Here is a 23,727-nt window from a genome sequence, read left to right as displayed (position 1 = left end):
GATGAGGGCTTCTAGGGCAAGGCTGCCGTTTTCTGCAGCCTCAGCAAGAATGAGGTCTCTTTCCCATGATCATTTCCCTCTCCTTCACTGGGCAGGGTGACAAAGACCAGGCCTCTGCTCCCACCAGTCAACAACAGGCAGGGCTCCCAGCATGCCGAAAGTTGAGACCTACCTCTTCCTCCTTTATCTGTTCTTCAGAGGGTAGCCTACCTGTCCAAACCTGCAGAGAATCACTCTGCATGCCAGTCCTCTTTTGGTTGCCTCTTTTGTCAAAAGCGTCACTTACTTTCTCTGCCTGGGACACAGCTCAGAACTTGACTCAAATATTTGTTGAATGGCCAGAGGAATGATTGAATTGCTCCCCTCTCCTCTACCTTCGACTGGTAACTCCTCCTTCATTCCCAGAGCACCCTATACACTTTACCTGTAACTCATATCCCACTTGTTATCAGTTGTTCAGTCTGGTTTTTGTCCACTAAAATGTAAGTTTTGACTGTTTCTATTTTATTCATTATTTATTTCTAGCACCCAGCAGTGTGTAAGTTATAAATAAATATTGATTGAATAAATATACTCTCAGGTTCCTTATCTTGAAGTCACAAAAGTATTGATGCCTATACAAGGTGACTTGTAAACACACCTGATACACAAATATAGCTGCAGCAAGGAAACGTTTTCAGTCTAGTTAGGTCCTGCTTATGTAAGTCAGATTTCTCAGTTCAGTATTTCTGTATCAAGCCTCCTAGGTTTAGCCTCTTTCTATCTGATCCATCTTCTTTGCTAGCAATAAAGTCAATTACTCTCTTCTCAGTTGTCTAATTCACCTTGATAATTCTACCCTCCTAAGCTAGAACTAGGTTAATGAGGAAACAGTTTCTGGAGTGTTTCTCTTTCCTGCTATTTTTCTGTTTAAGGGAGAATCTCAACTAGTTTTCTACTTGGGTAAGCATTTCCAGCTCTCTAGGAGCAAAGTCTCTATCAGTCTGGTTTTTCTTTTCCAACTCTGGTTTGTTCTGAATTCCTCCCTTCTCAATAATTCATTTCTTCTTTCTTTTAACACTCTGTGTTCTTCTCTTGAACACCATTGTTTAGCTAAGTGTTGCTGTTCTTCAACAACCACCATCCTCTAAAACTCCTCTGTCCCTGCTCACTTCATTCATAACACATGAATTCAAATTCCTAGCCAGCTCACGCATACATGCATAAATTAATTTATGGAAGGACATTACAAGTGACTCCTTACCTCTAGGTTAGGAGGAGCTTTACTTATCAACTGACTGAAGCAGGAGCTTTACTTGTCAACTGAACACTGAGTAAGTTTGAGAATTGAAAATAAGACCTGAGCATCACAAAACAACCTTTCATATCTAGATATAGTGACCATGTAGGAGTTCACACACATTATAAAAGTCTTGTTTAGATGAAACCTGCAAGCTCTGTGAGGGCAGGGATTATGTCTGTTTATCACACCATGGTATGTTCAGTTCCTAATAGTGTCGGGTATATACAGGCCATCGATATTTGTTAAAATTAAATGAAAAGTTTCCGTCTTTTCGTGCTTCACAAGAAGAAAACCTTTTGGAGAAAGCAAATGATTTAACATAATCTTCTGGATCTTCTATGATAGAAAATAGCTATTTACTCAGTAAAAAATATAAACATGTGAAGCCGAACACTGCCTTGTGCCAATCAAATGTTTGGTTTACTAATAGTTACTCAATTTATTCGTGCTCTCTAGAGAAGAGCTTTTTCAGAATTTGATATCATTTTAGGCAGCATTCAAGAAGCACTGTCTACTCAGCTTGTCCTCTGGCTGTTGTCTTTTTGTACCACTCCCTAACCAAAATTGATGCAAAGGCAGGATGCTTTGAGTTACACTCAGTAATTACATATTATTGAAGTTGGCTGGTTATTCTTAACCAACAATATGATCCAAAATAACACAATGTTTAAACAGGAGGAACATGGGTGTGGAACCCCAGTGCTGCCTCTTCAGAGATGTCTGCCAGAGTGCAGGGAAGTTGGGATCTACCTGAAGAGTGTTACTAAGGGAACAATGGAGCCTTTTCATGACCTTCTATAGCTTTAGTTTAAAAAAGGAACATTATCATCATTTGCTAACATTATAATCAACAGCAGATCTCTGATAACTCATTTTAAGTGATATATTGTATTTAAATTACAGTATGATCCCTAATAGCTTTTTGCCAGCAGAGTCTTTCAGGATTCAAAATGCAAATTGTACCTGAAAAAGAAAAATTATTTTTAGACTTATGGCACTTTAACTGTATCACAGAGTACTTTTATTATTATTATTAATAGAATGTGTTTCGGTTGCGAATTCTGGAGGAATCCCTACAGGAAAATAATTGCCAGTCCTCCCTTGGCTCTGAGCCATTCATTGAAATGGGCTATGAGATAAGGCTGAAGAATTTCACTAATTTCGGGAGTGCCAACTGAAGATTATTATTGTGAATCCATTAGACATGAGATTTCTGTGATTATCTCAATGAGTTCTAAAATCCAGGGCCAAATGAGGTGAAAAAACTTTATACAATTATATACATGTTATAGAGCAATTAAAATTTTAATTGGGTGTCAAGAAAAACAGTGGTTACTCTATAACTTAATTTGGGTTATTTCTGCCTCTCTGTAGAGTTTCTGAAAATTTTTAAATGTTATTTGGAGTTAAAGCAGAATGATACTGAGGAAAAAGCATCAGCTTAAAATTAGACCTAGGCTCAGCTTTAGATGAATTCCTTAAATTTGTATTGGTGATCTTGAGTTTGCAACCACCCCATACCTAGATTTTCTTAAAATAGGAGTAATATGTCCTATTTTATAAAGCAGTTCTAAGGAAGAAAAATGATTAAAACCCAAGGCAGTTTCACATAGTATAAGATCCCAGATCCTGGCCACCAGGCTACTTGAGTTCAAAACACAGCATTATCCTTTGCCAACTATGTGAACTTGGACACAAATTACTTACCCTCAATTTCTATACTTGGAAGTTACCATACAGGGTTAAAAGAAAACAAACATTAAAGAAAGCATTTAAAAAACAGCCAGCATGAAGCTGGCACTTGGTGTTTGACGTATGTCAAGTGTTGGCCTCTATTGTTATTATTATTATTACATTTAAGAGTCTTTGGCTAAACCTAAATGAAAATCCTATAGTTTACATTATATATTTAAATCTGATAGTGAATTTATCTGATAGCAAGTGGATTCCAGGTTGATTATTCATATGTTTGTGCCTATGTGTGTGTATGCATATTTGTTGTATGTATAAGACCTATACATTTAAGATAAATTAGTCACATGTATATATGAAATATAGTTATAAACTACTCCTCAAACTAGAGCAGCAAAAATAGGTCTTTTGAGAGTACAGCTGTACAGAGTAAATTCACTACGCTTGGAAACTTCTTTCATATCTGCTTATGTAAGTCTGCAGCTAGTTTCTGAACAGTTGTATAGTGATGGTTTCTTGGTACTCACCAATTAGACAAGCATAAGTCATGACCTTGGCTTTCTTGGAACGTAACCAGTGGTTGACAGGGAGTGTTTGAGCTAAACGATAAACTAGCAGTCTAGATTACACTCAGCAGCTGGTATCCCCCACTTTCCATCTTTCTTCAACCAAGGCATCACAAAAGCAATTTGGGGGCAGGGATTTTCATTTAAAAATGAAGAGTGGATTGTGGAATCATCCTGAGTGTTTGTAATGAAAGCCATTTGGTTTTTATTAGTATTAGAGTCTATGTGCTTGCTAGTTTTCAGTCATTTTCTCTTCAAGAATGGTCCCCCAGATTCCAGTTTTCACATTGCTGCCTTTTGAATTGAATCCTTTGTGACCCGTTGTGATTACATTGCATTTTCCTTGTGTTCTTTTAAAAAGTTCTGACTTTCTCTGAATTTTGGTTGGGGGGATGGTGGGAGGAGGGTGGCAGCAAGGGAATGGGGTCAATTGTACTTTCAGAATGTTGTCAAAAGAGATTTTTAAATTGTCAAAAATTGTCTAGAAGTAATATCAAGCTTAGTGTCTGCTAATAAAGCAAGCATTTACAACAGAAAGTTCGGTCAAAAATGGGTGTCCTAAGGTCTTTACAAAAGAGCATTTGCTCCTGAGTGCCCCAACATTTCTCTGACCTCTGTTGGACACTTCTAGAACAGTTATAAATCAGGCTAATTATAATGATGTTAGGATACTGGTGTTGTGTGTTTGGGGTTAGGAAGCTGAGAACTTAAGCGATTTGAAGAGAACAAGCTGAAAACAGTTTTGTTCATATATGATTCCCTAAGCCTTAATTCAGTGCAGATTAAGAATAATCAATGGGCCTGGCGTGGTGGCTCACACCTGTAATCCCAGCACTTTGGGAGGCCGAGGCAGGTGGATCACCAGGTCAGAGATCGAGACCATCCTGGCTAACACGGTGAAACCCCATCTCTACTAAAAATACAAAAAACTAGCCGGGCGAGGTGGCGGGCGCCTGTAGTCCCAACTACTGGGGAGGCTGAGGCAGGAGAATGGCGTGAACCCGGGAGGTGGAGCTTGCAGTGAGCCGAGATCGCGCCACTGCACTCCAGCCTGGGCGACAGAGTGAGACTCCGTCTCAAAAAATAAAAAAGTCAAAAAAATAAAAAAGAATAGTCAATGGAGGGACCGGGCGCGGTGGCTCATGCCTGTAATCCCAGCACTTTGGAAGGCCGAGGCAGGTGGATCACGAGGTCAGGAATTTGAGACCAGCCTGGCCAACATAGTGAATCACCGTCTCTACTAACATACAAAAATTAGCTGGGCGTGGCGGTGGGCGCCTGTAATCCCAGCTACACGGAAGTCTGAGGCAGGAGAATTGATTGAGGCTGAGGCGGGAGAATTGCTTGAACCTGGGAGGTGGAGGTTGCAGTGAGCCGAGATTGCGCCATTGCACTCCAGCCTAGGCCACAAAGTGAGACTGTCTCAAAAAATAAAAAAGAATAGTCAATAGAGGAATTTTGTCACGACACCAGGGGTATATATGTGGTATGTATGTTGTAAATAGATGCCTAACCTATTTAAAACGTGGCTAATCTATAGTGACCAAGAGTTTTTAAAATAGAGTAGTAATTGAGAAAGAAATTATTTGTATCTTTTTCCCACTTAGTTTTCTTTCCTCTTTTGTACATTTTTCTAGATGCTTCAAAAAGACCCAAAGAAAAAAAGAATACAAGCACAGTCATTACTCATTATTTGTGGATTCTGTGTTTGCTAATTCGCCTACTGCCTAAAATGTATTTATTACCCCCAAATCACTACTTGCAGCTTTCTCACAGCCATTTACAGACATGCACACACTGGTGAAAAATCTTTCAGTCTTTCTACACAAATGTACTCAGCTGAGGTTGAACAAGGGAACCATAGACAAGGATCCTTTTTGTAGTCCATTTAGTCAACATTTTTTGCATTTTTGTGCTATTTGGTGATGATTTCACTGTTAAAATGGTCCACAACTGTAGTGTGGAAGTGCTATCTACTGTTTTGAAGCACAAGAAGGCTGTAATATACCTTACAGAGAAAATACATGCAATGGATAAACATTGTTCAGGCATCAATTATAGTACTGTTGGTGTGAGCTAAATGTTAGTGAATCAACAAAATATATTGAATAAGGTGTCTTCGAACAGAAACACACATAAAACAAGCCTATGTATTAATCATCTGTGTGACCAGAAGCTCACAGGAACCTAACCTTGTGTTTCCCCTAGGGTCAATGATTCAGTATTCACTAATTCAGTGTAGTAGTGACTTTATATAGAACAAAACTCATACAAATAACTAGAATAAACCACACTTGTTTTTTAATTCCTGTGAAATAATTCATATGGGAAACGATCAACAATCTGCTAAGTAATGATGAACATTAAAAAAATTAAACCCGGCCAGGCATCCCAGCTACTCAGGAGGCTGAGGCAGGAGAATGGTGTGAACCCAGGAGGTGGAGGTTGCACTGAGCATAGATCGCACAATTGCACTCCAGTCTGGGGGCCAAAAGTGAGATTTCATCTCAAAAAAAAAAAAAAATTAAAGCCATGTAAACGTACTACAGCATAAAACTTTATGCTATCTATTTTGTTCATTTGCTGTTTGTGACTATCGTATTTATGTCAACTTTCCCCTGTTTTATTGACAATTTCCCCAGGAGCACTAGACAATGTAGAAATTTCTTTAAACCCTCCCCCCTCCCCACCAGAAAACAAGCCTCCAGGGAATGTACATATATAAATACTAAAATAGTTGTTGTGTATATAGTGCCCCAAATCCTATTTTCAGTTAACAAACTATTGGTAATGTTGGAAAGCAAGGCATGCAGATAAGAAAGGGGAGATCTTGTGGCTTGGTGGCCATTCAAAGGCAGACTTAAGGTTGCCTCTTCTTAAGGGAGACATGTAGTGGGGTCCTGTGTAACTGAAATTTCACCGTGTCTAATCATGTCTAGCAGACTGATGGAATGCTGTGCCTCAAGTTTCTTCTGAGAGGCCTATGAGCCTCCTGAGATATCAACAAAAATGTTCCTTGGCCATCAGAAGCGAGAAGTGATTTTGAATATAGTACAATTTTGCTATTTTAATCACTCCAAAACCAGGCCTGTTGGTGCTTGTGGTTCTTGAGAGAGGAGGCCATGGGGGCAAAATTCAAGAGACCCGTTTACCTGTAGGCACAAGATCCCTGCTCAAGACTTGAGACAATGAAAGATGAGGAAAGGAGGTGTTTTCCCTACATCATCCAGCTTCAGCACCCAGCAGGAAGTGGATCATGGATGGGGACTAGGTAGGAGGCCATGGAGACTAAAGTCAGTGGAGCAGAGTGGAATCTTGGGGTCATGGGCTTATGCATGAGACACATGTGAGGTTCCTTGCAACACTTTGCCAGTCAATTATAAGAGACTGAAGTCACTGCAAAACATAGATTGCCATGATGTAAGCCAATTTGCATTTACAGACTGAAAAGGCAAAAGGAAATATTCCTACTTCAAGTAAGTATGGGACTATACTTTTTTGATATTGGATCTGTTGGTCCTCATTTCCATGTTTCTCTATTGTCTAATGTGGTGGTTCCCCCTGACTGCACATCAGACCGACTCTAGAAAATCTTAAAAAAATGTCTGGACTCACTCCAAAGATTCTGATTAAATTGATCAGGAGTAGATCCTGGGCATCCATATGTCTAAAAGGCTTCTCAGATGATTCACGTGTTTAGCCAGGGTTGACAAGTACTGCCCTAAAACATGTTGCTGAGATTTTTCACACCCCATTTTCCAGTGTGCTCCAAAGATAACTTAGGCAGGAACCCTGCTACATGTCCACTTCAAAAAGATGCACCCCTGAATGGGCCTTTGAGTGCATCCACCTAAAGTGGCCTCCACGCCACTTTCCTGTCTGGTTACTCCACTGTGAAAAATTCATCTGTGGACTCTCCAAGTCCTCATGCTGTACATTGTCCTGCCTTTCTCCCAGCACGAATTGTTGGTGATAAGTCCGACAGTGGGGAGGCTGTGGCTGCAGAATGGCAGGAAAGAGAGGAAGTAAAGGAGAAGGCAGGGCAAAGGAAGAGTAAAAGCGTACTTGGAAAGGAGTGGAAAGGAGGCCCATGCAAGGCACTGCTTCTCACATGCCCCCCACCAGCCATCTGCATCCAAAGCAGGGAGGGAAGAGTGTGGGCTCATAGCCATACACGTTTAAGTGCAAGCCTTGGGGCCCCATAATTTACTAGCAGCTTGATCTTGGAAAAATTACTTAATCTTGTACAACTAAAAAGCGGTGGAGCTCTGAGATTCAAAACTGGTCTGTCTGGCTTAAAAGAGCCCAAACGTTCTTCCCAGTATATACTACATCTCTCAATCCATACACACACAATAGACTTTTCAGTGAGGAATACAGTAATTAATAACTTCCCAGATGGCAGTCGAACTTGTTTTTAAATTCCTGTAGTCAAATAAGTTGGGGGAATGTTACAAGAAGATTAGTTAGAAAGAAAATGGTGTCATTTGTTATCAGCTCGAAACATTCAGAATTGTCATTTGTAAGAAATAAGCTCATTATTAATAGAAGATTACTTTTCTTGTCTTTGTGTGACCATTTTCTTAAATTAAAAATAAACTTTTTTCCCTTATTGTAAAAGCAATGCATGTTCATCTAATACAAATTGGAAAATAAAGATAAGCAAATAATACAAAATTAAACACACTCTTAATCCCTCTGCCCGGATCTAACTGCTGTAAATATGTTAGTATATATCCTTCTAGATTTTCTGTGCTTTTATACAGATTTTGAAAAATCATAGTATACGTTCTTTCACTTTAAACATCTGGTCAACAACATTCCATGTCAATACATTTGCCTTTACTACATTATTTTTTTATATCTGCTTATTAAGATGAATAATTTTGTCTGATTTTAAACCACATTTGTTTACTGAGATGTCAGAGACCCACAGATAAGGAAACATCTGAAGAGCCCAGGTGTGGCTATGTGGAGAGGCTGAGTAATTCAAAACAAAGTACAAAACATAAAAACAATTACAACCAGTTTGACAGTTGTATGTCTGTTTCCTACGGCCTTCTACCCACAAGTCTACCGCTGACTTCAAAGAAAAGTCAGCACAGAGGAGGTCCAGAGGATAAGGTGCAAAACGAGAATCAAACTCATGATAAGAGATTAAAGGAAGGTTGATCAAAGATCCAGCATAAAAGTGCTAGCCCATGACTTGACTTGGCCCCTGGCCCCAAAATATTCATCAGAACAGAGAGCTCTCTTTGAAGCGATTGGATGCATCCATGCTCAGACAAGCTCTCTGGTCCAAGGGAAATTTAAAGAGTGGCCCTGGAAGGAGTTAGCAGAGTTCCCTCTTCCTCTCTCTGCTCTGCACACCCCTCACAAACTGAATGTTATTTCTTTGGTTTGTTGTGCAGATGCCAGTAGTTCAACTGTACTTTTTGCCTCCTGGGAGATGTGAGAAGTACAGTTGCATTTACAGGATGGAGAATTTGCACTCATGATCAGAGAACTGAAACCTACAGCCATCCTTTTTATTCAGAGTGTTTAAGGACAGGTGGTATTTCCAAATAGGCAGTAGGACTTGTTCATGACTCTCCTTGTTCATTCTGCTTGTTCATTACTTGTTCACTATTTTCTGAGTAGAGTTTATTGCTCTGTGGTGTCGTGACAGAAGCCATTCATTTCCCATGAAAGGGGAAGAAAACAGAAGTGCCCCCTTCTGGCATAACCTTCACAACATTCAGCTTAAATGTTTTTAAGTATCTTAAAAGAGAAGAGTTATGTATTGCTAAGTGTGTTCTTAGAATGTCTGTAGTTAGCACTTCTTTCAGGCTCTAGTTTTCTGGTTTCTCATTTTGCGTAATAATCTTCTATGTATTTAGAATCTTTATTTTTCACCTTTCCCATTACCGTATTTTTACTTCCTTCAAAGTTCAAGGGAATTGCTTTTTCTCTTTACCTTTTTTAGATCAGTTTCCTAGCCTTTAACTGAAGTGTTAAAGTTGGAGTTCTTACTGGCAAGTCTTGGATTGAGCACAGTGTTAGGCTCTGTGAGAGAGAAAATGCATTTTCTATTTTCACAGAGCCACAGTCCAGGTGAGGAGATAATGAGTTTGCATGCAAAAAATGAGTATGTTGTGAGCTGATACAGACTTTTCTCAGGCCAGTCTTTCATAAAGAAGGAGTACTTGGAATGGGCTTTGAAAATGCCTGAAATTCCAAAATGAAATAATATGAAAGAGTATTTATTAGTACGTGTTGGGGCTGGGTAATATGGTCAAAGTTACAGAGGCAGAAAACCATAAGGTGTCTCACAGAAACTGAGTACACTCATTTAACTGTGACGGATGGCTCATGTGAGAAAGTAGCAAAGGAGAAGCTTCATTAGTTCTATTAGTGTTACAATGTGCTATGGAACCTGGATTTTATTATGATTGCAAAATGATGGTGTTGAAAATTTTGGAGTGGAAAATGACATTCTCAAGTATTTTGAGAACATGACTCTGCCTGTGGAGTACAGAATGGACGTGGGTAGGAAGAGGCCTGGAGCCACAACTTGGTCAAAAGTGCACAGAGTCTGAGAGAAAGACTTGAAACAGAATGGAAACAATGGGAAGGATGAAATGGACTCCGGAGGCAATGAACTGAGAACTGATCTGACCTCTGTGACGAGGTGAGAGGAGGGGAGTGATGAGCTGTAAGAGAAGATGGTAAGAAGACTCATAGATGATTCAGTCACAAATAAACATAATTGCACCCCTACTGCCTAGGTGCTAGGTGACACAAAGAGACTAATCACATCAACAAAATGGTTAGGTAGACAGAGTAGGTGTTTACAGTGAAAAACTCAAAGTAGTCTCATCTAAACATTGAAGACAGAGTGAGGCAATGAGCTCTCAGGAGTTGGGAGAAATATTCCTTGAAGTTTTGAGTCACAGAAGCATCAGGGAAGAGATGGAACATGAGCTGAACATTGAATGACGGGTAGAATTTGGAAAGAGTGACAAGGGCAATCAAAGCTGTGGGATGAGGAGGTTAAAACAAAGGCACAGGACTAAGAAAACACAAGGAGCATTTCTGACACACTGACGAGGTCCATCTGTTTGGAACAGAGTTTGCATAAAACACCAAAAGAGGAAAAGGGGAAGAAGGTAGGGTGATCCATTTAATCTGGTAAAGGTTTAGAAACCAAGTGAAAGATTTTATTTTTACTTCTGAGACAGAGTCTCTCTCTCTCACCTAAGCTGGAGTGCAGTGGCGCAATCTTGGTTCACTGCAACCTCCACCTCCTGAGTTCAAGCGATTCTCCTGCTTTAGCCTCCTGAGTAGCTGGGAATACAGGTGTCTGCCACCATGGGCAGACAATTTTTGTATTTTTAGCATAGTTTGGGTTTCACCATGTTGGCCAGGCTGGTGTCGAACTCCCAAAGTGCTGGCATTACAGGCATGAGCCACCGTGCCTGGCCAAGAGTTTATAATTTAACCTGGCAAATGTCAAGCCACTGACATTTTTCAGCGAGGTTGTGGCCGGTGTAAAAGAGTCTTTTGGGAAGTTTGGTTTGTGAAAGATATGTAGAATATATCAAGATGAAGAACTGGGTGACTTCTAGTCAAAAAGGAATGATGATGTAAACCAGTTACCAATGAGAATGAGAGGTATGGAAGAGGGGCAAAGGAATTACCAGTAAACCAAGGGGAAATGGAAATACAGTTTTACCCAAAGTTTCAAACCCAGGAGGCTATGATAGCAATGTGCCGAATACTAAGGCATAAAAATCATGAGAGGACTGGTTTGGTAACAGTCCTGAGCGTTTTGTATTAAAGAGCTGGGTCCTGAGGCTCCAGCCAGACAAGCAAACATTCTGAACAGGTGGTTCAAAGTAGGGGCTTGATGCTTAGCTGGAAACCATATTTACCATACCAAGTTTAAAAAATCCACACAATTCAGCAATTGTTTGAAGTTTTTAATTAATTAATTAATTCAGAAAGTGAAGTATTTTCAAAAGCTCATCTGAGAGCTCTATTCTCTTGATACAGATGAATTCTCAGTTGCTCTTTTGTTTTCATTCCAAAACAGTTCAACTTGTATGAGACTGAAAGTGGGGAGGGCAGGAGCAGAATTTTCTCTGTTCCAGGTATAGACATTATGGGTATTGGGCCATATTCTCGTCTTCATTGGTAATAATTCCTGTTTCATCCATCTTTCTATCAGTTGCAGGTCTTAGCAGAGTCAGCATCTTGATTGTAAATACTCAGTGTTGGTTGATTTGCATTTTCATCATAGTCCTGAAAGATAAAAGTGGACCTAAGAAAAACTAATAAGCTTACAGCGAGTTTTTTAATGACAGACTCTATATAAACAAATGCAAATTGGATGTCAAATCTGAATTACAAAATTTATTTGAGCAAGGTCCAGGAAGTAATAACAGTGGCTTCAGATCCTTTCTAAAATAATAAAAATTCATTAACAATCTTCCATGGCTTGGAGTCTCAGAGACATTCAAAAGTCACAGCACTTTGAAGAGCAGAGTTGGCAACTAGAGTTATCAGAGTGAAGAATGACATACTAACCTCAGGCGCAGGATGGCCAACTCAAAGTAGACCTCTATTCTTTGTTCTTCTGAGATAGGAAGCCAGAAAACTTAGTGATTCGGGGGTGGGGTGGGAAGGCTGTGGGACCCAGGGTGGAAGGACCCACACAGTTCAAAATAAAACGAACCAACTATAGTGAAGGAAAAGAGAACTGTGCACAGGTAGTATTCCTCGTCCACCTGAATTGACTTATATAAAAAAGAAAACGGAGCATCTGACAAATGGATGCAATCAAAAGGGAGCAATAAGCCTTTTTCTGCTTTTAAGCTTCTTAAGAAATAAACCCATCATTTTATCTAGTGTTTTCTCTGCTCTTGTAGCTGCTCGACTGATCCAAAACATGGATGCCACCACTGAGCCTTGTGCAGACTTCTTCAAATATGCCTGCGGAGGCTGGTTGAAACGCAATATCATTCCTGAGACCAGCTCCCGTTACGGCAACTTTGACATTTTAAGAGATGAACTAGAAGTCGTTTTGAAAGGTTAGTGGAGAGTGTGTCTGTGCATCAAAGATTTCTCTCTTAATATGTTCATTTTTTAAATATACAATTGTTAGCCATTACAAGGAATGTCACAGAAGATTAAAAAATTAATAATCCTTCCAGGATTTATGTGCCACCACCGAGTCACTTTGGTCATGGCAGACACCGAAATTAATATGCTGACATCTCTTAGCATTCCTGTTTTCCTTTATAGGTATGCAAATGATAAAGTTGTATCATCCCTAGAGATGGCAGTTTTGGGTTTTTGTTTGTTTGTTTTTTGAGATGGAATTTTGCTCTTGTCACCCAGGCTGAAGTGCAATGGTGCTATTTCGGCTCACTGCCACCTCTGCCTCCCAGGTTTAAGCAATTCTCCTGCCTCAGCCTCCCAAGTAGCTGAGATTATAGACACCTGCCATTACACCCAGCCAATTTTTGTATTTTTAGTAGAGACGGGGTTTCAACATGTTGGCCAAGCTGGTCTTGAACTCCTGACCTCAGTTGATCCACCAGCCTTGACCTCCCAAAGTGCTGGGATTACAGGCGTGAGCCACTATACTTAGCCAAGATGGTAGTTTTATGTCATTTTACAGTAGAAAAAAAATTAAATGATTGGCGCAGAAACCTACTTTTGTAGTCTCCCTACCCAAACCCTGTGTTAAAGTCACTGTAAGATGTTACTAAGATTTGCCTTCCCAGCATAGGTATATTCTAACCTGGCTAAGACTGTCTCCCTGGGAAGTTAAGAAATCTAGACAAGTCCCTCCTATCCTCTGTTCTGTGTTCTCCCCTCTTCTAGAAGTTATTTGTAGAAGAACAATTTTTGCTACTTTTTAACGTTGAAACAAGTAGGACAATTCAATTCATTCATTTGGAGCATGAACAGTACAGTCACACAAAGATAATTATTTTCCAGCCTTCAAAAGAACTATTCATACTAAATTCCAAATTCCTCTGTGTTATTGTTTTCTTTTTAATCTCAATTTCAAGAAAAGTAACTGTTACCTATGGCAGAGCAGTATGCATCACTGTTCATAAAAAAAAGATAATCTAGTCAAAAGGACTTTCTTCTAAATTGGCTGATTAAACTGACTCCCAGTTCTGTGCTAGGACTGATAATCTGGTAAGGGGTTTGGTTTTTCCTATAAGGTTTTGGAACTTGGGTGAGGAAATGAATGTACCTCCAGAAAAGCAAGTTTTTTTTCCTTTTTAACTGAACTCCCCTTGCAAATGTTAATTTACTGCAAATGAACAATTATGTTTGCATAGTGAAATAAGCAATTATGTTGATGCATTTTATTAAATGTCCTTATTTCAGATGTCCTTCAAGAACCCAAAACTGAAGATATAGTAGCAGTGCAGAAAGCAAAAACATTGTACAGGTCTTGTATAAATGAATGTAAGTGCTCTTCATTTGATTTCATTAGGAGTATGCATATATTGGTGCCAAACTATGCCTAGATTTCTAACTGAATTTATGTTTGTTGTCTTCAAAAGCTGCTATTGATAGCAGAGGTGGAGAACCTCTTCTGAAACTGTTACCAGACATATATGGGTGGCCAGTAGCAACAGAAAACTGGGAGCAAAAATATGGTAAGGCAATTTTCCTACTTAAAAAATAATTGCCACGTAAAATCTATGTTACTATAATATCGTTAATGAACTAAAGCTTCTAAAGATATATTTTATCTTTTATTGCTTTAGGTGCTTCTTGGACAGCTGAAAAAGCTATTGCACAACTGAATTCTAAATATGGGAAAAAAGTCCTTATTAATTTGTTTGTTGGCACTGATGATAAGAATTCTGTGAATCATGTAATTCATGTAAGTTTGTGTGGCAAATAACTAAAGTTACCTTTAAATTGTAACAAAACTCCCACACACATTGTTGCTATTGATATTTAGAAATAATGCTATTTTCAATTGAATTGAATAAGCAAGGAGGTAGTATATTCATGCTGTGTCCCTAATACCTGGAGTCCCAATTTTGCAAGTATTTTCTTAATGCTGTGTTTTAGACATTCACATCTTGCTTCTGCTACCTCTGTTTTAGATACCTCTCCCTTCACAAAACAAATGATAAGAAGGGCTCCAGGCCCCTCCTATGCAGAAAAAGTCCCTAATTTCTTTTTATGGTACTTGAAAGGAGCATGCTTTGGTTTATAGAAGTAATGCAGGTCTGGAAACCAAAAAATAATAATTGCTTTCAAAAAGAACATAGAAAAGGGATTTTAAACATAATTTTTTTCCTCACTAAAGAATAGCTGTACTTTTTTCTCAAAGGTAAAAAAAAAAGTCTTTCTTTTAAATTGGATTTATTGTATTTTTAAAAATGTAAACAATTTGATTTAGATATCACCTAAGACTAGATTAATGAATATGTTTGGAATGTACTGAAAAATTTAGAGTTTTTCTTTCCTCCTTTTTTATTTCTTGGTTTCCTGTATAAGGAATTATACCAAAAATTGCAGGTTACTGAATCACCTAATCATATCTGTGTCACTATTGCATAAATCTTTATGGTCATTTATATTAAAATCATGAAAGGAATTGAACCCAAATCTCCTGCAGGGGACTCTTTCTCTTCTGAAACTTTCTCCTTGCGGGATCACCTTGAGGGCCAGGGCGTGGGGAAGGATCAGGGCCCTTCAGGTGGAGATATCTTCTGGCTCTTTCCATACCAGTTCTTTGGGTTATGTTTCTTTCGTATTGGCCTAGGCCCTCCACAGCTGCTAGGATTCTCTCTTTAACCCAGAAATGCTCTGTTTCACCTCCACACTCATGTTGCCATGCAGTGAGTCAGAAACAATCTCGCAAAGCTGCAAGTATGCCCAGGTAGCTCTCACTTGGGTATTATAGATGAACTAGACACATTGGCGCAGAACTGAGTTTCATCTTTCACACCCTTAACTGCTATCTGGGTCTACTGAGGTTCTTCTGAGCAGAGCAGCTTTGAGGGGAACCATGGAGAAGTCGCTTCCATTCCCTTAGGGTAGAGAATCTTAAAAAACATATTCTGGCACAAGTTACATTAGCTAAAAGGTTCTGGAGTTATCTTAGAGGTTTTCCACTTCTCCTCCCCTTCTCCCCATCCATCCAAATCAACTTGAAGACTATTAACCCACTCCCTCCAATGAAAGGGGATCCCAACTAAGGGTGGGAGCAGATGAAAATGTTCCCAGGGGAGCACATTAGAATCTCCGGATTCTGTGAAATCCGGAGAAATCTGGGAAATCTGTGAATATATAATTTAGAAATTTCCAGGTCCTGGAATCTAACATGTTTTTGTTCACTTGCACCTTCTGCTCTGCATTAAAAATCCCTCCCAGTAAATCTTTTGTTCACTTTCTTTTGTTTTCCTTAAATATCTGCAGCACAGTCCTCCAGATTATCTAACTGCCCATTAGTATAACACTTACAAGTAGTGTAGAACCCATTTCCTAACTAGGTATTTACTCAGTGTCTGATGGTTACCCCTATAAACAGCAAGAGTAGGATCTTTGACATACATAGATAGACATGCTTGTATTTTTCTAACTTTTCTATATTCGCTGAATGATTTATTTTCTTTCATGTATATTTTTTACAGATTGATCAACCTCGACTTGGCCTCCCTTCTAGAGATTACTATGAATGCACTGGAATCTATAAAGTGGTAAAAAGAAAAAGAAAATAACCAAAACCAAACTACAGAACCATCTGGTGTAAACTTATAAGTAACAAGCAAGGCCAAAATCAAATTTAGCCCTCTGATGTTTTTCATTCATGACAGGGACTTAAAATCACACATAATAGTGAGCTGTCTTTGATAGAATGAATATTCTCAATAGAATGAATGAAGGTATTTTACAAAACTAGGAAATTTGAAATTCCTTATTTGTATCTTGGTTTTTTAGTATTTAAAACATATGATCTATTTTGTAAATTAAAGTATTTTAATCCATCTGTAAACTGCATTATTTAAAAAATGAGCAGATTTGTCACGGTCTAGGGTGGTGCTGGTGAGGACCGGAGGATCAGTGAGAGATACACTATGTAGCATCCTTCTGGAACCATCTGATTTGACTTTCAGAGAACTATGCAGGTAGTGACATTGGGCTCAGACAAACTTTTGCAGCTACCTTGTAACTCTAACATTCGCCAGGTAGCCAGTGGGCATCATATCCCATAGTGGACGTTTGGATGTTCTGGAGTGCTTTCTTATTGTCTCACAACCTTGTCTTCCTTGGGCTGATGTTCACGTGCTTATTTTATTTTATTTTATTTTATTTTTTTGAGATGGAGTCTTGCTCTGTCCTGTCACCCAGGCTAGAGTGCAGTGGCATGATCTTGGCTCACTGTACCCTCTGCCTCCCTGGTTCAAGCAATTCTCCCAGCCTCAGCCTCCCGATTACCTGAGATTACAGGCGACCGCCACCACACCCAGCTAATTTTTGTATTTTTAGTAGAGACGGGGTTTCACCATCTTGGCCAGTGTGGTCTCAAACTCCTGACCTTGTGATCCACCTGCCTCAGCCTCCCAAAGTGCTGGGATTACAGGTGTGGGCCCTGGCCCACGTGCTCTTCTCACAGAAGTAAGGAACAACAGGAGATAAAACTAGTAATCTTACACATTATTAGATATTGGGGAAAGGTGTTGGTTCTACAAAAGTTTTTCTTATAATTATTTTGTAGCTCAAAAGTAAATTATTTTTGATGATCCTAATGTCTCACAGTGTAGTGATGTGACTAAAATTACATTTTATTTTAAATTACTCGCTAAATATGTTTATGATTGGCGTTTATTTTGCCTAATTATGAAGTTCAAATAATATGGAATGAATTCACTGTAAGGTATCTTTTTGAATGACTGCACAACACTGAAATGCAGAAAAAGATCTATTATCAAAGGCCACAATTAATAGCACAGATAAATACATGGGTGTGGGATATTTGGGTTCAGTGCAATCTAGTTACTGTGTGGGGTAGAGCTACTGGCTTTAAGAGCTATGCAGCAGCTTTCTGTGACAGATTTGAAAGGGATTGAGGAATTTTGGTTCACTATTGTACATTTTTATCACCATCAACTGGGATGCTTTTCATATTTAGGATTGTGTTCTTATATCAAATTTTTCAAATCCTACAATACATACTTTTTTTTTACATTTTAATATTTCTGATATTAAGGTATACCTGGCAGTCAATGTATATATTTAAGGCAGTAAAAGTTTTTTTTTTTTTTTTTTAAGTGTTAAGATGTTGTATTCATGCATTTTATACTCAATGCTATCCTATAATCTCAGACAGGTCACAAACTGGCAGTCTTTGGCTCGAATATGATATAGAAGCATTTTTGTTTAACCTGTAGTGTTTTGTCTGTTTTTTTTAAATTTTGAATTAGTTGCCAATATTTTACAAAATTGAAAGATTTCATTTGAGAATCCAGATTTCTTAGTAAATCAGTAGAATTTGAGCCCCTAGCTTTCATTCTTATATGGCAGCAATTGGCCAGAGTGGTGGTGTGGTTGCTCCTTTTAGAAAGGGCATTTGTTGGCTGGGCGCGGTGGCTCGTGCCTGTAATCCCAGCACTTTGGGAGGCTGAGGCAGGTGGATCACCTGAGGTCGAGAGATCGAGACCAGCCTGACCAACATGGAGAAACTCCATCTCTACTAAAAATACAAAATTAGCCCGGCATGATGACCCATGCCAACTACTTGGGAACTTGGGAGGCTGAGGCAGGAGAATCACTTGAACCCAGGAAGTAAAGGTTGCAGTGAGCCAAGATCACACCATTGGACTCCAGCCTGGGCAACAAGAGCGAAACTCTGTCTCAAAAAAAAAAAAAAAAAAGGAAAAAGACAAAAAAAAGAAAGGGCATTTGTTCCAGGTTTGAACAGTCCTCATCAACATGATTCATTGATTTATATTGACTTCTCAGCTCCTGTAGGCACTTGATTTTGCGCATTAGTCTGGTCTTGGCTAAACCACAGCAGTAAAAATACAAATACAGTAGCTCAAACAAGAGAGAAGTTTACTTCTATCTGTCATGCCAGTCCAGAAGTAGACAGGCTGTCTAGATGAGGCAGGAAGCTCTGCTCCATGGGAATGTCTGGGAGCCAGCTTTCTTTGATTTTGTTGCTCTAACATCAGCCTCCTCTGGTGTTTTTCTTAGTCTATTTGGTCAGAGTTGGTTCGCCAGTGCCCTGTTCACATGTCAAGCCATAGGAAAAAGAAAAGAGGGAAGTGGTAGACAAATAGTTAACTTTTATGTAAATGGTGCAAAACTTGCATACATTCCATTGATTAAAACATTGTCATGTGGCCGCAACTAAATATAAAGGAGGCAGGAAAATGTAGTCTTGAGCAGAATGGCCATGTCTGTGCCTTGTTAAAAGTTGGTTGGCAGAGAGGAAGGTCGTATCATTTAAAAGATGAGGAGCACATATACCAATGTCATTTAGCAGAGTCTGCCACAGTTTATATCCACTGATCTAGGAAATACTGTATTTGTGATCAAATAACACAGTGGTGATCAAATCTAGAATCAGTAATATGTTTATAGAGTTTATGGCTGAGAAATCTAAGGCTCAGAAGTTTGCCCTCAACACTCAGCAAAAGAGTAGTATAGTGGCAAACTTTGCTCCTTCTCTCTTCTTCATTCTATTACATTATTACAATCTCTTAAGAGTTGGTACTTCATACTGGTAGAATTCTTTGAATGAGCAAATGATAGAGGAAACTCACCTGCACTGGCACGTACAGCCTGTAAGTTGTTCTCAGCTTAAATTAGGTGCTCTTCAACAATCTGAATCAGACTAGCAAACACGCACCATGCTTGCTGCCTCGCTCCTCTTCCACAACTATGTACTTTTGGTGACATCCTTCTTTCCTGCTAACCTGAGATCTTAGAATTCTTCTCAAGGCAGAGTGCTCCAAGCTGTAAGCAATCTCCTTTCAGTGGAAGGGAGTTGCATATAAAATAAAAGCTACATGTCATCCCAGAAATGGGTAATTATCTGAATATTTCTGCACCCTCTCCCTCTTTTTAAATCCATTCTTTTGGGCATGGAGGTGACAGTGTGTGTTGTTACAGTAAGAATTCCAATGTTATCCTTATTTTTCCCATGATATTTTCTACTCTCTCCTAATCCCTACCATCTGCAATCCCTCGGTTTCCCCTGCATATCTAGCAAGTTATCAAGTAAAATTAATTCTAATTTTTCCACTACTCTGCTATCTCTGAAAGAGGTCAACCACCTTAAGTATTTCTGTCTTGTGTCTTATTGCTTCATGAACAAAAAATGGTGAGAAGTGTGGAATAGCAAGTTTACCTTCAGCAGAGGAGTTATAAATCTGGAAGAAATGTTAATGTCAGTGTATCATTGGGCTTCAATGATTTTCTCCCTTACAGGCTTTTATATATACTTTTCCCTTTGCCTAGAACTTGCCCCCCTACACACACCACCTGCACACACTTTCCTCTAATATAGTTTTCCTGGCACCCAGGTTTCTGTATACTTCTTATTTAATGTCTTTTTTTTTTTCTATAAAACTGTAAATTAAATGGAAACAATGCTGTGTCTCATTGCCCTTTGCTCTTTTTCTGATACCTACCTCAGTTTCTGGTCCTTAAATACTACAGAATCAGTGAATGAATGATTGAGGGGGAAGATGGCAGGGAAGAGAGGAAACAAAAGAAAGAAGAACCCAATCTTCTGGAAGCCCTTCTTGTTTCCTTCCCTTGATTCTAGGAAACGTGAGCTTTAGGGCGTCAACAGCTAATAGCATACATTTCCTGAGCATTTTACAAACTCTGTGTTCTCTTGCCTCTTTTCAATCCCCAGTTATTTCTTTGCTAAACTCAGTTTGCTGAGGTATATTTATACAATCAATGGGTATCATGCACTTGCAATTTACATTATTTTATTGAAGATAACCAAGAGGAGTTTTGAGAATTGGCATAGGGTCACCAGCTTTTTTTGTCAAAGAAAGATGTTTTCAGACCAGAGAAGTCTGGCTTCCTTGCATATCGCTGTAGCCTATAATTTTAAAACTTTAGTGTGGGGTCTACCTTCTGCAGATATGCCTCAGAGCCTAAGGATCAGGGAGGGTCACACTCCCTCGTCAGTCAAAAGTACCCTAATCATAGGTCTCCTTGATCAGATTTTTAACTCAGCCCATTTCCCCAGGTCTTCTTTGATCCTTCCTTCCAGGATAACCCAGGTCATCCAGAGGAATCATCTTCCATAATCTTAAAACCAAACTTCTTATCAGCTATGAAAATAGCCCCTATAATTACTAAGACAGATCATTTCACTTTACAGAAATCCTTTTTTTTTTAATTATTTTTTTTGCTTTGGATACCCGCATAATGGAATTTTTGTGTTGTAATATTTGATTATTATTACAATCTAGAAAGGAAAAGTGATACAGAACAGTTGCATCATCTCAGAAAGGGGCCCATATTACCGTGTCTGCCATTCCTAACAAACTGTTCTCAAAGTATTCTCGTCAAGGAGCTTCTTGTGATATACCTTTGTTAAAGAGGTGGAACCTGAGTTCTGAGGTATTCTGATTATCTGAAGAGATTACTTAATGACACACTGCTACCTCAAAGAACAGAGTAGTGAGATTCAAAACAATTCTATTCATTACAGGGGTACGAATTTCTATGCTAGGCAAACAATATGAAAGATACACATGGCCCATAAACATAACCATGCCCATTCACAAAATTTTTAAATGGAACCAACCAGCCCCCTCATGTGAGAAAGTTCTTATATATTGATTCACTGAGAGGAATGAGGACCTTAATTTTCTTAAGGAATCACCTACCTTCAAAAGAGTCTGAACTCTGTATTGGGGGCAAATTGGAATTGGTCTCAAAGCTTCCCTTTCTCTACCTTCTTAGCGTATCAAGAGCAATTGTTATCTTACTTTGTTCTCCTTCATAAAGAAATCTGAAGGTTAGGAATCCAAAATATTTCAGCATAATTAGATAATAGGTATGTTTATGCTCTGTACTGATGTTTGTCTGAGAAGGAGAAATAAGTGAGGTTAGTGGTTTCCATCCCTAAGGACTACTTTGTGTGTGCCACTTACAGGGCTCTGTGAAGAAACACCTCACATATACACACACTTCAAAAGCCACTATGATTTATTTTACTTGTGCGTTTACACATCAACAAAATATTTCTTTGAGTAGAGCATTTCAGGGCTAAAAGAAAAGTGAGAAAACCACTGGGGCTAGAGTTTGAGAGCATAAGGAGGTGGGGAAGGAACTGGAGAGTAGAAGCTACAGGGTATACTGCTGCCGGGCATGGCTAGGGAGGAGAAGCCAGAGTTATAAAGAAGTTTAGAGCCTTCACAAAATCTGGGGTTCATAAAAATGGAGACATTTTAGGGATGAGGATAGAGGACTTGGAACATGGGCGTGATGGACTGAAACCAGAAAGTGATGACCCAGAGTCTGTGCGCCTAGATCAGAAAAGCCAGAAGAAGTCTCCAAATTGTACGTACCTGGGAAAGAGCACAGGCTGAGATTGGCCATCCTGTAGATGAGCAGGTGCAAGCTCGAACGGAGACTTAACAACAGGGGATTTTCTTTGTCCACCTACCCAATGTACAAGCTCAGAGAAACTGTTCAGGACTTAAGCTAAGAATAGAAGTTCCGAGGAAATACGAAGTGAAAGAAACTTAATATATTTACAATTTAACTTCATTTTTTTTTAATTCAACAGATCTTCATTGAGCTTATGCTATGTGACAAATACTTTTCTAGGCAGTAGCGATTCCAAGGAAACAAGGTCCTTGTTCTCATGAAACTCATGTCCTAATGGGAAGAGATAGACAATCAATAGCCAAGTAAATAATTTAAGGAAATGAGACAAATTGTGAGTGTTATTAAGAAAATAAATCAAGGTGATAGAATAACAAGTCACTTGTGTAAGGCATGGGTGATTCAATTTGGCTTGCTTAAACCATCTCTGACTGCTGTTTGTAGAATGTGTTTCAATGGAAGCAGAGAGATCAGAGAAGGCCACATGGTAATTCATGTGAAAGATAATGATGGACTCAGATGGTGGCAAGTCAGATAGAGAAATCTGAGCAGACCTGAGATAATCTTGTGTAGGTGGCTCTGTCATTATAGGGAAACAGTTTGTGTATTTTAAACTGCTCGGCCAATATGTGCCTCGGTGATACATGGCGGAGCTTGTCTCACTGCATAACACAGCTATGACATGATAAGACAGAGCTTGCAAGGGAAACTGCTGACCTCGCTTTGTCCTTTCTGGCACCAGGTGACTAATAGTCAGAAAGTTTCACTCAGTTCAGTTATCTGTGTTTAAGAAAGCAAAAGGGGGCTTTTAAACGTGAGATTTAGTGAATATGACAGAGAATGTTTGAGATCAACTGAACTCAGTTTGTAAAAAGAACTAGATTCAGCCCCCCAAGCATGGAATAAACCTTAGAAGTTATACAAGAAGTTGTACAAATCTTCAGGTTCTTATTAATAACCTGATGAAAGCCCCAAATGGTCCCTATGCTGGTCCGAGTTCGGGTCCTCTTAGGCCCCATGTTCCTCCTGCTCTAGCGTCCTGCTTGACTGGGGGCTATTTTTTATTTCCAGTGCCCAGAAATGGCTGCATGACTATGTTTGCAGTCTGCTGGAGGGAAGCAGGCCTCTGAGGTAGTGAGCATAGTACCGGATAGTTAGTGTTTCAACCCTTGCTCCACTCTCCCTCCAGCCACTGGTAATCCTCAGCATCTATTATTGCCCATCTCTATGTCCATAAGTACCCAACATTTAGATGTACCTTTGCACTCACAGTGAATATAAGGATGACCCTTTCACTTCTAATTGTTCAGAAAGGATGTAAAATATTCTTAAAACTGTGGAAATGTTAAAGCACATTATAGCACACTTTATAGCCTTTCTTTGTATTTACCCTGCAAACAAGTCTTTGAAGCATAGAAATCTCACCTATCCATAATCACAATTGACTGCTTTACTAAATTTTAAAATGAGATGGAATCGTAATGTATTTTAGTTGCTAATAGGTAATAATGGCTAATAAATAGCAATTAGTTCAAACCTAACGAAAGTGGGACTCTATTTCCTAGTGTTCTTGCCACT

The 23,727-nt window shown here is 39.1% G+C and overlaps 1 protein-coding gene across 7 annotated transcripts in view; it reads left to right on the top strand.

The window, feature by feature from the left end:
- The window catches only part of MME (membrane metalloendopeptidase), an 88,642-nt gene that overhangs the window by 21,140 nt on the left and 43,775 nt on the right, over nt 1–23,727 (top strand). For all 7 annotated transcript variants that reach the window (XM_033203612.1, XM_033203643.1, XM_033203613.1 and 4 more), the window contains 5 exons: nt 12,450–12,611; nt 13,930–14,010; nt 14,109–14,204; nt 14,316–14,434; nt 16,200–16,265. In XM_033203612.1, coding sequence (XP_033059503.1) covers nt 12,450–12,611; nt 13,930–14,010; nt 14,109–14,204; nt 14,316–14,434; nt 16,200–16,265 — 524 coding nt within the window. The remainder of the gene's footprint in view (nt 1–12,449; nt 12,612–13,929; nt 14,011–14,108; nt 14,205–14,315; nt 14,435–16,199; nt 16,266–23,727) is intronic.

The sequence above is a fragment of the Trachypithecus francoisi genome, unplaced genomic scaffold, assembly GCF_009764315.1.
Source record: "Trachypithecus francoisi isolate TF-2019V2 unplaced genomic scaffold, Tfra_2.0 Lachesis_group0, whole genome shotgun sequence".
Taxonomy (NCBI): Eukaryota; Metazoa; Chordata; class Mammalia; order Primates; family Cercopithecidae; genus Trachypithecus; species Trachypithecus francoisi.
The sequence above is the reverse complement of the archived record's forward strand: the minus strand, read 5'-3'. Positions and strand labels throughout refer to the sequence as shown.